This window comes from Talpa occidentalis, unplaced genomic scaffold (genome assembly GCF_014898055.3).
Source record: "Talpa occidentalis isolate TD23 unplaced genomic scaffold, MPIMG_talOcc4v2.1 talOcc4.16, whole genome shotgun sequence".
NCBI classification, from domain to species: domain Eukaryota; kingdom Metazoa; phylum Chordata; class Mammalia; order Eulipotyphla; family Talpidae; genus Talpa; species Talpa occidentalis.
The window spans coordinates 47,007,252-47,023,962 of NW_023601653.1; the positions used below are offsets into that span (position 1 = coordinate 47,007,252).

The following is a 16,711-nucleotide window of genomic DNA, read 5'->3' on the forward strand; positions in this document are numbered from 1 at the left end:
AACTAAAGAGAAAATATGAAGTAATTGACTGTAATAATATATTTAACACCGGATGTACAATGTAAGTGCAAACTTATTACTTCACATACAGTCTTTTTGTAAATCAAGTCTTCAAAATGTTTTCAATGGTGCGCGGACCTCTCCTGCCACACCCGCTGCTCTCCTCAGCAGTGTATTTCGTCGGTCTGCCTGTTCTGTTCCCCTCTCTGGCTCTGGTGAATTCTCTCACCCTCCCGCACTTCTGATTGTACCCAATGCTTGTATAAATAAATAAATAAATTTAAAAAAAAAAGAATCTCCATGATCTTTCAAAAAATATGTTTTCAAAATCTGTTCTGTATCATATATGTGTAGAAAATCCTGGTTTTCAGAAGCAACCTTTCAAATGCTCAGAATCACATATAATTGGTGGTTCTTGTATTAAACATTTCAGGTCATAATAATCAACTGCGGAAATACATTTACATATATGTAAACAAAAATGTTGATATGTCATCTATATTGAATATCGTTGGTCCTTATATCAGGTGACTGAGAGAAAAACAGGAAAATATGAATGAAAGTATCTATCAGTATAAATATGTGAAGGAACAGTAATGTCCCTCATCATGTCAATATACACACTATTCGGTGACAATCTATGGACTATCACCACAAGTTCCTTATGGTGATGCTATATGGACGCTATTACATAACTTTTATATGGACGCTATTACATAACTTTTATCTCATTCAGAAACATGTGACATGAATGGGTTTTGAACAGATGGCAATATGGAAGATACTGTTAATGTTAGACAAATCGCTACATAGAAACCTGATGATCCTACACGATTCCTACATGAGTGAAACAGGGAAATCACAAAGGAAGCCTGGGAGGTAACACAAGGCCATCTCTAATATCGGTGCATGTACTTCCCTCAAAATAATCAGCTCTTCAAGGCTCAGTGTCTTCCTATTCCCTGGGATGCGTTAGGACCTGCCTCGCACCACTAACGCAGATAGATAAAGTTATGTGACGTGAAGTGGGAACTGACGTTCACATTGTCCTTCTCTCATGCCCACTCTCTACTGCCACCTTTTCATTTTGTAGTGAAGATATTTGTTTTAGGATTTGGCTTTGCTGAAGTATGACTGGGCAAGTTCTGAGTGAAAAAATGCGCCTCAGGATTGTTCGGCAATTTTTATGTAGTGAAATGATCGTGTATTGCTACACACACATGAACACTCACGCTCACCCCATGGGCTACTTACTCTTTGTTTACTATTTTCCCATAGTGGTGACAAGAGCTCACAGCGTGTGCGGGTGGGGAAAGACACTGGCCGGGGCACTGAGAAGTGTCTCCTGCGAATAGCTGGGGCCGTTACGGATGCCCGGGGCCAGGCAGGGTCCTGGGGACCCACGGGCTCAGGTCTGCCACAGCCACGTGACCACCCAGTTGTGGGCACAATGTCCGGCGGACAGATGGCTGTTCCCCCAAATCCCAGTGTTCTGGAGCGCCCAGGCCCACACTCCCCTGAACTACCTACTCTGAGGCCTTATCCACTGTGCTGAGCCGGCATCTCTTTCTGTTAGAGAAAATGGGTATGTAAATTCACATGCAAATTTTCCCAGTACAAAGGCCTATAAAGAGGCAGGAATAGCTCAGTCATGTTCAGAGATCAAAAGATTAGGGGGGCCTTTGGTCAGTGCTGATTCCCATCACTCAGGTGTCCTTGTGAGGAGAGCTCCTAAGGTTAGTGTGACTGCGTGGGCCCATCTCCATAGTCGGTCATTTTATTCTCTACACCCAGGCAGGTGCACAGGTACACATCTCGAAGTGAGTTTATGAAGAGCAGACACAGGAAGCTACAAAAGGGAAAGAAGAAAAGTCAGGGGTAGCTTCAGCATGGCATGGGGCAGGGGCAACCATTCTCCTACCTACGTGCCAATGTCCCAGAGAAGTTCAGCGAAATCACTATGAAGCCAAGAGCTTTGCTTGACTTGGGACATCCCTGGTCCAACTCATAATAAAGGGTGTTTTTTAGATATGACCGCACATGGAACAGATGATGTTGCCATGGAGCTGATTCTAACCTGAACCCCATTCATGCCTTTATCCACCTCTACGGGCACCTGCAACTATGGAAAGCCACCCCATCAACTATGGAAAGCCACCTCATCAATCAAGACAGTGGTGACAAAAGACAAGAAACCACCATCCCTCGGGGTCAACTGGGTGCTGCTTTTGAGGCTCCACAGGCTCAAGGGATTCTACCAGCCTGCCGTCTCTATCAAAGACCCACTGTGCTCTGAGAACCTGTGGAAATGATCTTCCCAGGGTTGTGCATTCAACTTGAAAAGTTCGGGTGACTCTGGTGGGTAAGGACTTTAGAGAAGGACATTCTGAGCACTGCTCACAGACCATGGTCTTCTGGCATAACCCCCTTTCCTCTTGCATCCTCAGAGACCCCATTGGCTATTGGGGGTAATTGTTGACCTGGTTGAGGTGAATTCCTCCTCAGTAAGGAGGATGTCTCAGTAAGAGGGTAAAAAGTCGGGGTGATGTGAACACTCTGAGCCCATGACCTGCCCTTTCAGGCTGCTGAATTGGCTGAGGTGCCTTGGAGGACCCAGAGACCATGTCTTGACAGCCAAGTAAACACGAAAGGTTCCTTGGTGGTGTCCAGGCCTGAGTCTGCAAGTGCAAGTTCTGACCACAGGAGGGCAGCAGGTCTCCTGTGCCAGGCGTGTCTCTGAGCTTTGCTGGACCATGTGGTCACTGAGAGCCCATTGTGCTGACCCTGCTTCAGAAACATGTTCACTTCCTGTGACAAGCGTCAGTCTGTGCATTGTAGCTGGATAGAGGGAAGAAGATTCAGAGGATTTAGGAGCAAACACTGTCCCTGTGCCAGGGTTCCTGCAGGGCCAGCTGTGTCTGAACATCACCCTCACCAGGCCCTGCCATTCTGGTGCTGTCGGTGTGAAAGGAACATGTTAGAGCTTGAAAGTGAAGGCATGTGTACGACACTAGCTCGTTCCCTTCTGAAAATATAGCATGTGCGGAGAGAGAGGTCTGGCGTTCCCATGGGAGGGTTGCCTGGTGTCCTTGCCAGCCCTTCACAGGGTGGGGTCACAGTGTCAGGGAGAGCAAGACTACTGCAGACTCTCATGGGCAGAACTGAGTTTCTTCAGAGGCAGTTCAGAGTCCTTCAGAGTTCCTTCAGAGTTCCCTCACAGTCTATCACTGTCACTGCAGGGACATATGGGTAGAGTGGAGGGCAGGAGGGAGGAGGGTGGAAGGTGGCACCCACACCTGTGGCCTGAGATACTGTCATCTGTTCCTTACTAACAATACTGCCCTAATACGTGCACCTTAATCTAAGTGAATGTCGCCTAATGTGTGTGAGCCAACTGTCTAGAAAGAGTGGGGCTTGTGTCCACAGCCTCAGGTGTCCCAGGTCAAAGATTTAGTCCCCAATTCAACCCCATGGTTTATGTTGCATTTTGAACAAAGTGCCTGACTTCCTTTCTGTGTGGTGTCCCGGGCACTGCCTGGAAGCTCTCCTGTGTGACCCCTGCACAGGGGAGCTCACAACATCTGTGCTTGTCTCCCTAGTTCAGGAATGTGGGACTATGGCAAAGAAAAAGGCATTTAGTGAGGAAAAGAAGGCAAGAGGGAAGGACTGTGGTGAATTCATATGGATGGGAGATACGTTTTGACATTAAATATAGCCACTGGCTCCTCCCCATGTGACTGTGTCCTGTTGCTCAGTATCCAGGCGCTGACCACAATGTGGTGACCCAGGGATGTGTATGCTTTGGATGGGTACTCCGAGAGCCATCGTGGATTCTGCCCTCATCTGAGGTCAAGACGAAGCACTTCAGTCTCGTTCTCTTTGGAAGAGGAAACATTTCTACACTTTTGCCAATAAATTTCACTATCTCAGTGAACATTAATATCTGAACGAACATTAATTTCAACTCCCTCAGGGAACAGATATTACAACGAGGTAGATGGGAAGTGAAAGTTACAATATGACAAGACTGGACCCCTCTCCTGTTTCACAAGTGCCCCACAACCTATTGCTCCCTTCTGTGTCCAACAGACTATAGGTTTTGAGATATTATCACACATAGAACGGACGATGTCTCCAGGAAGTTAATTTTGTCGGACACCACTGTGAATGCTGGGACACGGGGGTGCTGAGAAGAACAATGAGGATCCCAGGCCCCAGTACCTAAGGAAAGGAAATCTCCATTCAGATGAGACTCCTCATCTTAGGACCATCATTATTTACCCAGGTACCTCGGATGAGGCGTGTTATGGATCAGTGTGTACACTCTGGATTTTTCTTGCTGGGAATAAGGTCAATGGCATGGATTGGTCTTTGTGGAGGTGAGATTGCAGGAATCCAACAGTTAATGGTCCTTGAACAAGTGACCTCACTTCCTGGTGGTGGGCACCACAGAACTTAGAACTCTGTCCACCAGGCAACCACATCCTAGCGACAGCATTTGGCCAGCTCAGTTTACTAGACACAGTCAGCAGAAGAAGATGTTCTGCTGCTGGCCCCTGAAGCTCAGATGCTTCAGCTTCAGGAAAACCCAGAGGGTGAGACTTACTGATGGTTCCCATGGCCAGCTCAGCCCTCCTGGCCGCTCTTTCTGGCCATTTCGCAAGAGGCAAAAAAAGGTAATAGTCTCAGGCTGCCCAGGTGTTGAGAATACACCTGTGATCCCTCCTGAGCATCTCACACGCCTTTTCCCTCATTGTGTGTGTGTGTGTGTGTGTGTGTGTATTTTGGAGGTGTAAACATTTTTTTTTTTTTTTTAAATTTGTGGTTTTTTTTTTTTTTTTTTTTTTTTAGAGGCATGTTTTTTATTTATTTGTTTGTTTGTTTGTTCGTTTTGTTTATACATGCACTGGGTACAGTCAGAAGCGCGGGAGGGTGAGAGAATTCACCAGAGCCAGAGCGGGGAGCAGAGCAGGCAGAAAGACCGAAGTACACTGCTGAGGGGAGCAGCGGGCGGCAGGAGAGGTCTGCGCGCCATGTGGGACCCTCCTTCGGTGGCCGAGGAGCAGCCGGGGATCGAACCAGCGCTTCAGAGGTCGCCGGCAGCTTTGCAACCCAGCGCTCAACCGCTGCGCCACCGGGGAGGCCCTGTAAACATTTTTGAGGGGAGTTTTGGAGGGAAGGCACAGGTTGTGATGGGTGAAAACCTGGTAGGTCAGCCATGTTCCTAACCAGCATATGAGTTGCAGAATGAGAAAGTGACTGTTGGAAACAGACCCATTCCAATGGGTCTGTTCATATTGATTCCTAGAGCTTCTCATGTGTTACTGGCAGGATGTCTGTGTAGCTACTCCTCTGTGTGTGAACTGGGTGAAGTGGTGTCCTATGGGTGTGTCCCCCGTGGCACTTCAGCAGCCCCAGAGACCTCCTCATGTGTCTACCTGGACATGTCTATGATCATCGATCAACTGGCCAAAGTTCACCCGAGTGCCTAGGAAATGGCCAGTTTTCCAAGCACACCAACACTGCCCAGGGCTAGGCTATGTGAGAGCAGAAGCACAGGGGCCTCCCCCCAGAACTCTGGAGTGGCTGGCAGGGTACTAGCATCCACACTCAAATTCTGGCCTATGTGCACCCCCAGGGATTTCCCACATGATAACCCACAGATGAACTACCACAGGAGTCAACATGTCAACTCCTCACCACCAGTGTTACGGTAGGTAGAAATACCTTCTCATATAATTGTTGAGGAACAGAGGAGAAATATGCATGTTGACTTTTCCGTTTGTGAGTATTTTTGTGATTTACCTGGCCATCTCAGTCTTCCTATAGAATATTTGGTTCAATAAGGGAACTTCTCCACACCTTGGCCATCATCACCTTGAATCAGTAGTCCACATATAAAAAGAGTGGAGTGGTTTCTATTGTTTGAGTTTTTCCACATCTTGCCAAATCACAGCACAGGACAGATTGCCGGAGACCTGTGAAGTCAGGAGCTGTGAAGGGCCTTACTCATCTTCAGGATGTTGTACACATTGCACAGGCACAGAGCATTTCCCTGCCGCTGGATCTTGACATGGTTCGACTCTGGTGTCCTTTGAGCAGTGTTGCGGGGGACAGTTATGTGTTCCCCAAGGGACCCCATCAGTGTCTCCTCCACACATGCCATAGCAACAGAGAGGAGGAGGCCACTCTCTGTGGGGAGATGCGTAGATCTATCACTGACGCGCTGCTCCCGGGTGCAACGCTGAGGAGCCCATGGCTGGTTCAATTGCTCCATCTCCCTGGAGAGGGCACAGTGACCTGTCCAATTTGTGAGTGGACAAGTTGTAGGAAAAACTTACACATGATAAATATGCACCCCACATTTTGTATAACTACTGATTAAAGGTGATAATGGGTAAGGCCTGGAGAATTTTCCTTGTTGAACGGAGGTAATGTGAGCCTCGTGGGATGTTCAAACCTTGGAGGCCCAGACAAGAAGAGTGAGGCCAGAGCCCAGACTCAAATATGGCCACTGCCCCAGGCCCTCATGCAATGAGTGTCCTGGAGCCCAGCACTGCATTTCCAGAATGACAGCCCTCAGGCAGCTTGGAGGGAAGGTCATGCTGTGGAGAGTTCCCGGGACTGAACTGCATAAGCAGGACCAACAGGTCAACTCTGACCCCTGTTCCTGATAAGGACTGTGGGAACACAAAACATCCATTACATTTCCAGGTCTCATTTTGTATTCAGATTCCTGGTAAATGAAACTGGTGCATGAGATGCAACCTAACCTACTGTGAATACAAGCTGCAATGCTGTTAGTTTGATCTCTGAATTTCCGCTGGGCTGCCAGCCTGCGCTCATCAGCCTCATTGAGGAAACTAGCACAGTAAATGGATCATTGGAACTTTTGCAATCACACTGTGCAAACGGAGCTAGAACAACAACCTTGCCATATTAAAATGCTCAGCTTTCCAGGAATAGCATATCTCGACAGCTCACACCTTGATTGCGTCCTTAATTTTGAGAAAGACATACTGTTTCCTGCAGCCACACAGAGCACACTCTGCCTCGTCCACCATTTACTTAGTCCACAAGCCTGAAACTGACAATATGCCCTCATGCAAGTGTGCAGGTATTAGTGAAGGTGATAAAGGTGTCTGTGCAAAGTGTGTCCCTTGTGGCACTTGATGGAGACGAGTATAATACATAGAATAACCCAGAGCACTGCTGGGGTAAGAAAATCATGCCCATATTTGCAAAGAAAGTTCAACTCACCGTGGATAGTGAGAAAGGGCTTCCTTGAGGGAGATCTATGAAGAGGAAGCCTTGAAGGGCAGTCGGCACCAGAAGAAAAATGCAGGACTCCGTGGTGGCTCAAGGGGTTCAGTCTCAGCACTATGAAGCCATGGGTGGCCAGTGTAGCACGAGTTCCATCCCCTACCAGGGAGCTGACCCATATGGCCAGCAGAGATCTCCTGTCTTTCCTGCTGCTCCCCTCTGCAGTGTATTTCAGTCGACCCACCTGATTAGCTCCCCACTCTGTCTCTGGTGAATCCGCTCACACCCTCCGCCCCATCCCTCACCTCTGCCTACACCCCAGCTTTGTATCCCAAATAAATAATACAAACCCTCAAAAAGAAGAGAAGAATGAATGTACCTGGAGGAACAGGAGAGCAGAAAAAAGAGACTAACACATCCAAAGGGAGAGATTAACCTGTGCTAAGACTTGGAGAGGCAAGAAACCCAGAATCGTAGGGAACTGAGTTGATAGAGCCAAAGGTTAGCCAACTTATGAAAACAACTCAAGTGCCCAAGGACAGTGGAAAACTCATATAAGTATTCAATCAAAACCAGGTGACAATGTGGCATTTGCAATAACATTAATGAAACTGCGGGCGATTATGGGGAGCAAAAGAAATCATCAGAGGGGAAAAAATGATTTTGTGTAATCTGACTTCTATGAGGATTACAAAGACAGAAATCAAAGGAATGGGGCCTCCCTGGTGGCCCAAGGGGTTAAGACGCAACCGATGAAGCCATCCGCAGCCACTGCAGCACAAGTTATATCCCCGGCCGGCCAGGGAGCAACCCACATGGTGCAGACCTCTCCTGACTCGCTCTCTGCTCCCCTCAGTGGTGTATTTCAGTGAATCTGCCTGTTCTGTTCCCCACTCTGTCTCTGGTGAATCCTCCCACCTCCCCTCCCCACCCCTCTGGCCTGTACCCCAGTTCTTGTATGCATAAATAAGTAAATCTTTAAAAAAAAAAAAATCAAAGGAATGACACAAACCATACCAAACCCTAGAAATCTGACTACCGCAGAACTGAGGCCACCATGGTCGGAGAGGGAATGAGGAACGAAGTGTGGAGAGAGCCGAAAGATTGTGGCAGAGGGTCATGGGGCCTCGGCGGTGGGTAAGGAGGTGGATAACTACAGAGCATGGACCTGTGCCGCCAAAATAAATAAACGGGAGGGTCCCGCTGGAAGAATGATCAACAAGGAGACACAGGCATGGGGACACCTGAGTGACTTGCCCAGGTCCCTTCCCGCCCACATCTTGTGTGTATGCTAGAGCTCAGAATAAGTCAATGCATTCTTCAAGGGCATTTGCATTGTACGCTACATTATAACAGATGCATGATGTTATTCACCGATACCTGTTTTGAAATATCCAAAGTGTGTTGAAATTCTCAGAGCCGGGCAGCTGAAAAGGATCTCTGCTCTCAGTAAGCCTTGGCATGAACCTTCCCCATCAAGTGCTTCTGTCTTGAATCTGTCCACAAAAGTACAGTATTGGCCATGTGTTTTGAGAATTCCCTGTCCTGTGGAAGTTGCCATTGAGCCTCCCCATTCCAAACATCCACTTCTTAAAAGCTATGGGGGTAAACGGAAGCAGGATGAGAAAGTTGGACAACCTGTTGCTTCTCTCCTGTACACAAAACACAGCACACCCCATACTCTCCATGGAGGTGAGGGGGGCAGGTCTCAGTGAAAGGATTCAGGGATGAATGAGGAGGCAGATCAACGGAGGGTCAGGAAGGAGAAAGGAAGAGCAGAAAGGAAGAAGAATGTGGAGCAGGCAGACTGCAGGCCCTACTTGTGTCTGGGCCTGTGCCAGGAACAAAGAGCCTGCCCTTCAACCATATCAGCAGCCATGAGTTCGACCCACGACAGTGATGGGGAGGGAGCTAGGTCACCTCTGATGCACAGGGGTGCAGGGACAGAGGGGCACAGGGCTGCTCAGCTCTCCTCCTGGAAGAAAGGTGGGGTTGGGTCATCACCCAGCTATGCCAAGCCCCAGCTCTCCCAGGCCCCAAATGCAGGAGTCTGCAGGTCCCTAAGACCCCAGATTATTACATGCAGTGTCCTGGGACTCAGCTCCCCAAGCCAAAGCTCCCTGAGTCCCAGCACCCTGAGACCACAGCTCCCTCAGCCCTAGCTCCCACAGCCCCATGCCTGGCCCCGCCTGCACTCAGCTCCCCTGGGCCTTGTGCCTGGCGTCGGTGTCACTGGTGTGGACAGGCCTAGACAGGGAGAGCAGGCGGCAGCCCAGGGGAGTGTGGCTCTTGACAGAGAAGGTAAGAGAGGGAAGAGTCCACAGGCAGTGACATCACGAATGGCTATGAGCCCCTCAAAACTCAGAATCCTGGTCTCCAGGCAGCCGCATTTAGACCCAGACCCCAAGTGGTGGTGGTCTCAATGCCCCGGGAGAGGCAACATGTTCTGCTGCCTGCCCAGGGCCCCTGGGTGCATGCCGGTAAACGATGCCAGTACCTTTAGGAAACATTTCAAGGAAGAAACTGGCCTCACTGGCCATTTGCTGGGAGGACCCCAATGGTAAGAAGGCAGCCAATGGGCAAGTGGCCAGCACGCTGAGGACTCGGGCAGCCCCATCTGTCCTGGAGTGTGTGTGTCTGTGAGTGCGTGTGTGTACCTGTATGTGCTTGCCAGTGTGCAGTCCGGGGAGTGCGGTCATGTGAGTGTGTGTCCTGCTATGCAGAGTCCTACGGCTCACAGTGTGGTGGGTCATTGTCCCACAGGAAGAGGCTGGCGGGAGGGACCCCAGGCCTTTGGGGTCTCCTTCCCCACGTAGATTTCACCCTGCATGTTCTCTTTTCCCAGGGGAGACAATCTACGTGCACACCTAAGGAGGAACGTTGGGGAGACTCCCCAACGTTCCTCCCCAGTAAGAAGGGACCCCGTCACCGTGCAGCACCGGGTAAGAGTGGCAGGTCCTGGGTACCATACCTGGAGCCCCTGGTGGAGGAGAATGAAGGTGAGAGGCGACATGTCCTGGTGTTCTGGGAGGGAGGGTCAGGGCCCACAGGGAGGCTCCCAGCACATCTGGGTTGACCTGGGAACCCAGGTCAACCTGAAGCCACTCTGACCTGGGAAACACACGTGTGGTTCAGGGGCAGACACCGGGGCGATCAGGACTGGGCTGCCCTGAGGGTGCTGGCCTGGACTAGGTCCCGAAGGCCACATGGAAGGGTGTGTGGTGACAGTCATGCACTTCTGTCTCAACTCCCTCTCAAACAGAAGATCTGACCGAGGTTGCCATAGAGGGGAAGCCACCAGGAGGACCAGAGGCAACTTCAGGACGTACGGGGGTTCCTGAGGCCACTCCACCCCGGCTTGGGGAAGGAGAAAACAGCCAGGACCCCAGCAGGATATCTGTTTGTCCTGAGCACACCCCACCCTGGCTGGGGGAGGGAGAACCCAGCCAGAAGCCCTCCGTTATGGCCGAGGGTCCTGAGTCCACCCCACCCTGCGTGGGGGAGGGTGAGCCCTACCCAGACCCTGGCATGACCCCCGCAGGTCCAGAGGCCACCCGAACCCGGCTGGTGGGAGGAGGACCTGGCCACTTCCCCGCCATAAACCCCATGGGTCCAGAGCCCTCCCCACCCTGGTTGAGGGACGGAGAAATCAACCAGGACCCCACTGTGACCCCCACGGCTCTTCAGCCCACCCTAACCTGGCTGGGGAAGGGTGAACACACTCGGGACGTATCCCCATTCATCACTGACTACCCGATAATGCGTTTAGTTTTATTTTTCACTTTTATTTTTATTCTTGCTTGGTGTTTTTTTTGTTTTTAAATACACGTTTTTAATCAATAGTTGTCTTGCTATGCTTGGTTGTAATTGTACTCATTTTGGACTATAAGAAGTTCACAGCGAGATACCGCCCCATGATGCACTTTCTGACCATTTCGCTCACCAATGGAACATTGCACCCCTGCTCTCACTGCCTCTGCCCATCCCCTGCACCCCATCTGTTTACTGTCTCTGTTCCACCCCTCACAAGAGCTGGCTTCGTGGTTAGCAGCCTGGTTCAGAAGAACTGAGTCCTTTGGGGGTGCCCTGTTAGGAAACAGCACATTTTCTGGGAAAGAGAAAGTCCAGGGGGATCGAGAGGAAACATAACAAGGAATCCCTGGCAGCAGTGACATGCACACTTACCTGGCAGAGTGACCGAGGCCTTAAGAGACATCAGATGGACAGTGAGGGCCACACCTCCTCCTCTATGGTCACAGCAAAACCAAGAACGATGGGACCCGTGCAGAGATGAACGCCAGACAGGAATGCGATCCTCACGCCCACGGGCAGTGTCAGAGTTATTTCCCAGGGCACACCGACCTGGAGAAGCCCGTGCTCCCCCAGATTACGAGTGCACACAGGTCACTGCAGGCAACGGCCATCCCCGCACTGAGGCCTCTCTCTCCAGAGGGACCTCGCCAGGGTGGCAGCACGGGGACATTGATAGGCAGGGCCCGTCAGCAGTGATGGGGAGATCTGGGGGCTGAGAACAACAGCCCCGGGGACTAGGGCTTAGCCGAGGCCCAACTGGTCCTTTCAGACCAGCGAGAGGGTCAATCCTGGTGGTAGAGCTGGGCCAGACACTCGGAGTCTCTGGATCCCTCTCCTGGCCAGTGCCCCTGCTAGGAATACAGGGACCAAGAGGCTGCAGTGGGGGTTCCTGAGTCTTGGGGGTGCCCAGTGTGAGCACCTGGGGTGAGGACTGGCCTGAACACCAAACCCCACAGCAGGAGCCTGGCCAATTTCCCCCATTCTTCCTTTGCTGGCCTGTACTCACCTGTTGGGGCCCATGGGCCCCGGGATGTCTCACCCATCCCCGTGAGGACCGAGGATCTTTGTCCAGGAGCTCTACTGAGGGATGAAATCAGGCGGATTCTGCGTGGAGGGTCAACCTGAAGGGCGCATGGAGGCTGGATGGCCACCTGTCATCAGGCAACCTGTCCCCTTTGGGGACAGGACACCTCCCATTCTGTGCTCGTGTTTGGGTAGCCCCTGAGCCTAAGAAGGAATGATGCTCCCCAGGGCCCCCGGGGACTGGTGCCCTGAGGTGAGTCAGGACCCATCCAGTCACCTAGTCAGTGGACAGCAGCCCCTCCTCCAGGGTATGTAGCATATGACCTCCCCCCTAAAGCAGTGGCCAGAGGGCTATGAAGGCTGTGGAACAAGTGGGCGAGGACAGAAGCTTCCAGGGAACTGGTCGTGCCTGGGACAGGTTTGAGCCAGAGCCCCAGCCACACGCGGACCTAATGGTATGCAGGGGCTTTACAGAAAGGGCGTGTGCGGCTCCTCGGCGCCAGTGCACCAGCAGGTGGGACTCAGGGCACGGGAGCAATGGCAGGAGCAGCCCCCGAGTGGGGAGACTGCCCTCTCACACCCGGCCAACCTCTCGCTCTCCTTGTGGGCAAGGCATTGCTGTGGTGCCACGGAACCCTCCACTCCTCTCGCCCTCAGTGTCCTCCCTCTCGTGACCCTTCCAGGGTCTAGACATGTTCTGACCTAATCCTCTGTCTAGAGAATGGTCAGGAGAGCGGGGCTGGCACCTGGCCACTCCTTGAGCCTCAACAGACACAGATGCTGTTTCTTCCAAGTTGTCTTCTCACTTTGGACCTGTGTGTGCAGTCACACGCCTGAGTGTGGCGTGATGTTCACAGTGGGGCTGAAAGGATCACAGTGTGATCCTTTCAAAAGAAAGTGGTGTTCCTTGCATCCCGAGAATTTCAAGGGCCTTGATCATAAATGGGTGTTGTACTTTGTTGAAAGCTTTCTCGGCATCTAGGGATATTATCATAAGGTTTTCATATTTCTTTTTGTTGATGTGTTGGATTACATTGATTGATTTTCGGATGTTGAATCATCCTGTGTCCCTGGAAGAAATCCTACTTGGTTGTGTGAATTACCTTATGGATACATTGTTGGATTCTGTTAGCGAAAATTTTATTGAGGATTTTTGCATCAGTGTTCCTTAGAGAGATTGGCCTGTAGTTTTCTTTATTTGTGTTGTCCTTGTTTGTTTTGGTATTAGTGTCATGTTGGCTTCATAGAATGTGTTTGGTATTACCCCTTCCTTCTCAATTTTGTGAAGGAGTTTATGAAGGGTAGGAACTAGTTCGTTTCTGAATGTTTGGTAGAATTCATTTGTAAATCCATCTGGTCCTGGGCTTTGTTTCTGGGGAAGGTTTTGATTACCATTTCAATTTCACTGCTTGTAATTGGTCTGTTTAGGTGTTCTATTTCTTCTTTATCTAGCTTTGGGTGTTTGTAGAGTTGTAGGAATTTGTCCATCTCTTCTAGATTGTTGAACTTGTTTGCATATAACTGTTCACAGTCGTTTCTGATTAATCTCCCTTTTTCCCTTTGTGAGCCTGGCTAGGGGTTTCCTATTTTATTTATTTTTTTGAAGAACCAACTTTTGGTTTCATTAATCTTTTGGATTTTTTTTTTTTTAGTTTCTATTTCATTTATTCCTGCTTTGATTTTTATCATTTCCTTTCTTCTACTTGTTTTAGGATTTTTTTGTTGTTCTTTTTCCAGTTATTTGACATGTGTGGTTAGATTGTTTCTTTGAGTTCTTTCTTCTTTCTGGATGTGAGCCTGTATGGCTATATATTTTCCTCTTATTACTGCTTTTGCTGCATCCCACACATTTAGGAAATTTGTGTCCTCCTTGTCATTCAACTCAAAGTATTTTTTAATTTCTTCTTTTATCTCCTCATTAGTCCAGTGGTCTTCCAGTAGTTTGGGTTTCAATCTCCATGAGGTAGGAGACTTTCTTGCCTTCTTTTATGGTTTATTTCAAGTTTGATGCCTTCTTGGTCATAGAAGATGTTTGGTAAGATTTCAATTTTGGTGTATTTGTTGATGTTTGTCTTGTGTCCCAGTATGTGATCGATCTTAGAGAATGATCCTTGTGCACTTGAAAAAAATGTGTACTCAGATTTTTGGGGGGTTTCGTATTCTACAGATGTCTGTTAAGCCCATGAGATCTAGATCCTTATTTAGAGCTCTAGTGTCCTTACTTATTTTTTGTCTCGTTGATCTATCCTTGTTGATAGTTGTGTGTTCAATCTCCTACTACAGATGTGTTTTCTCTGATGTCTGTTTGCAGAGATGCTAATAGTTGTCTGATATATTTTGGTGCTCCTTCATTTGGTGAGTATATGTTAATGAGGTTTATTTCTTTTTGAAGTATTGTCCCCTTGATACAAGGAAGATACCTCAATAGCAAAAAGGCCATATATGGCTAGCCCATAGCCAATATCATTCTCAGTGGTGAAAAGATAATGCATTTCCATTAAGATCTGGAACAAGCCAAGGATGTGCACTCTCACCACTGCTTTTCAATATAATACTGGGAATCCTAGCCAGTGCAATAAGACAAGAGAAAGACATGCAAGGAACACAAAGAGGAAAGGAAGAAGTTGAACTATCACTATTTGCAGATGATATAATAATATACATAGAAAACCCCAAAAACTCCACAGAAAGACTAATCAAACTAATCAATCAGTTCAGTAAAGTAGCAGGATACAAAATCAAAGCACAAAAATCAGTAGCCTTCCTATACACAAACAATAAATCTGAAGAAGAAGAAATCAAGAAAACCATCCCTTTTATTATTGAAACAAAAAAAATAAAAAATATGGAATAAACCTAACACAAGCGGTAAAGTACCTAAATAAGAAAACTAAAAAATATGTTAAAAGAAATAGAAGAAGACACAAAGAAATTGAAACACATTTCCCTGCTCACTGATTGGAAGAATTAACATTATCAACATGGCCATCCTACCAAAAGCAATTTACAGATTCAATGCTATTCCAATAAAAATTTCAATGATGTTCTTCAAAGAAATATAACAAATATTGATGAAATTCATATGAAGCCACCAAAAACTCCAAATAGTTAAAGCTCTTCTGGAAAAAGAAAAAGGGAATGGCGATATCACACTTCCAGACTTCAAACTGTACTACAAAGCCATAATAATCAAAACTGCATGGTATTGGAACAAGAAGAGATGCACAGACCAATGGAAATGAATAGAAAATCCAGAAATAAACCCACAGATTTACGGTTAACTAATCTTTGACAAAGGAGCAAAGAATATGCAATGAACCAAAGAAAGGTTGTTTAATAAATGGTGCTGGGAAAACTTGGTCGCTACATGCAAAGATTGAAGCTTGACTACTACCTCACACCATGCACAAAAACCAACTCAAAATGGACACACTATGGGGGGAGGGCTTGGGAGGGAGGTGGGATTAGGGTCAAAATATGGGGGGTGGGAATTGTATGGAAACTATAACCACGATGAAAATGCATACATTGTGCAAAATGAAAAATGATGTAAAAAATATATAAAATGAAAAAATAAAATGGTGGCAATTTTTTGCCTACAGGCTCCTAACACAACACTTGGGAATAGGAAACCTGCATCTCCTCGGCCTGCCTTGTCTGGCATACAATGTTAAGCGTAAGAAGTGATTCAACCCAACACTTCTGAATGGCTTGGAGAACTCTGATTGCTGCAAAGGCAGGGAACACAGGGAAATGGGTGGATACCCACCCGGGGTGATTGACACAGCCTGATGCTGGTCCCAGGTGACTTTCTGTCACAAGCTGGCCTAGAAGAATCCATAGCCAGCAAAAGCATTCAGCACGAGCCCCAGGCTGGCTCCAGATAGTCTTGTGCCAAAGACAGACAGCAAAACAGCCCTTCAAAGAATCGCATCTTGGGTGATAAGGTCTTGGAGCAAAGGGTCTCCCTAACAAATGATACAGAGCAGCAAAAGCAGGGTGCCAGAGCAAGGGATCACTGTTGGGAACAGTGGGATGAGGAGCTGGTGAAAACAATTGCAAAGTTATTATTGGAAGAGTCTCAGCATCTGCTTTAGAGTAGCCGCCTCAGGCCCGGCATGGGTAGCAGGAATGGTTTGGAAGCCATGTGGGTTGGAAGCCTGGAATAAATTACTAGAATAATTATGCTATTACAGCTTTTTGAATTACTAGTACACTGGTCTCCAAAAGTAAATATAACTCGGTACTCTTTTTATGTTCCTGCATTTCAATACGTAACACAGGAAAAGTAGACATGAATGTAATGTTGTTGTTTTTTTAATTTTACACTAAAATTCTGCAATTCCTCTTTGGTATTCTTTTGAAAGGAAATGACCCATGTCTAGATTGTGAAAGCCAAGCTGAAAACTGCCATTTACCAAAAAAACACATTTTCAGTAATGGCATAGAATCAAGCAGTACTTCATTTGTCCTTCAAACTTAACACAAGTGTCCAACAACTATGTAGAGCAAGAGCAAGCAAAACAATGAAATTGATTTCAAACAGGCATGCCTTTGATTTTTCTCATCAAACAGGAACAAAAAAAAATCTTTATAATATGAAATAAGATTT

At 48.0% G+C, this 16,711-nt stretch overlaps 1 protein-coding gene and 1 long non-coding RNA gene across 3 annotated transcripts; one reads left to right on the forward strand and one right to left on the reverse strand.

Moving 5' to 3' along the window:
• Positions 1 to 961: 961 nt before the first annotated feature.
• On the reverse strand, positions 962 to 12,051 carry LOC129145965 (uncharacterized). The gene is made up of 3 exons (XR_008552216.1): positions 11,449 to 12,051; positions 8,644 to 8,759; positions 962 to 1,849 (listed from the first exon to the last, which is right to left on the reverse strand). It is a non-coding gene; the product is annotated as an uncharacterized LOC129145965 (long non-coding RNA).
• On the forward strand, positions 4,475 to 11,086 carry LOC129145964 (nascent polypeptide-associated complex subunit alpha, muscle-specific form-like). 2 transcript variants are annotated; one of them, XM_054696301.1, is made up of 3 exons: positions 4,475 to 4,676; positions 10,109 to 10,262; positions 10,526 to 11,086. In XM_054696301.1, exons 1-3 carry the CDS (start codon positions 4,539 to 4,541, stop codon positions 11,083 to 11,085), a joined length of 852 nt encoding a protein of 283 aa, XP_054552276.1. In that variant the 5' UTR covers positions 4,475 to 4,538; the 3' UTR covers position 11,086. The 2 variants fall into 2 exon arrangements, with proteins under 2 accessions (XP_054552276.1, XP_054552277.1); XM_054696302.1 differs by having other exon boundaries at positions 10,529 to 11,086.
• Positions 12,052 to 16,711: the final 4,660 nt, after the last annotated feature.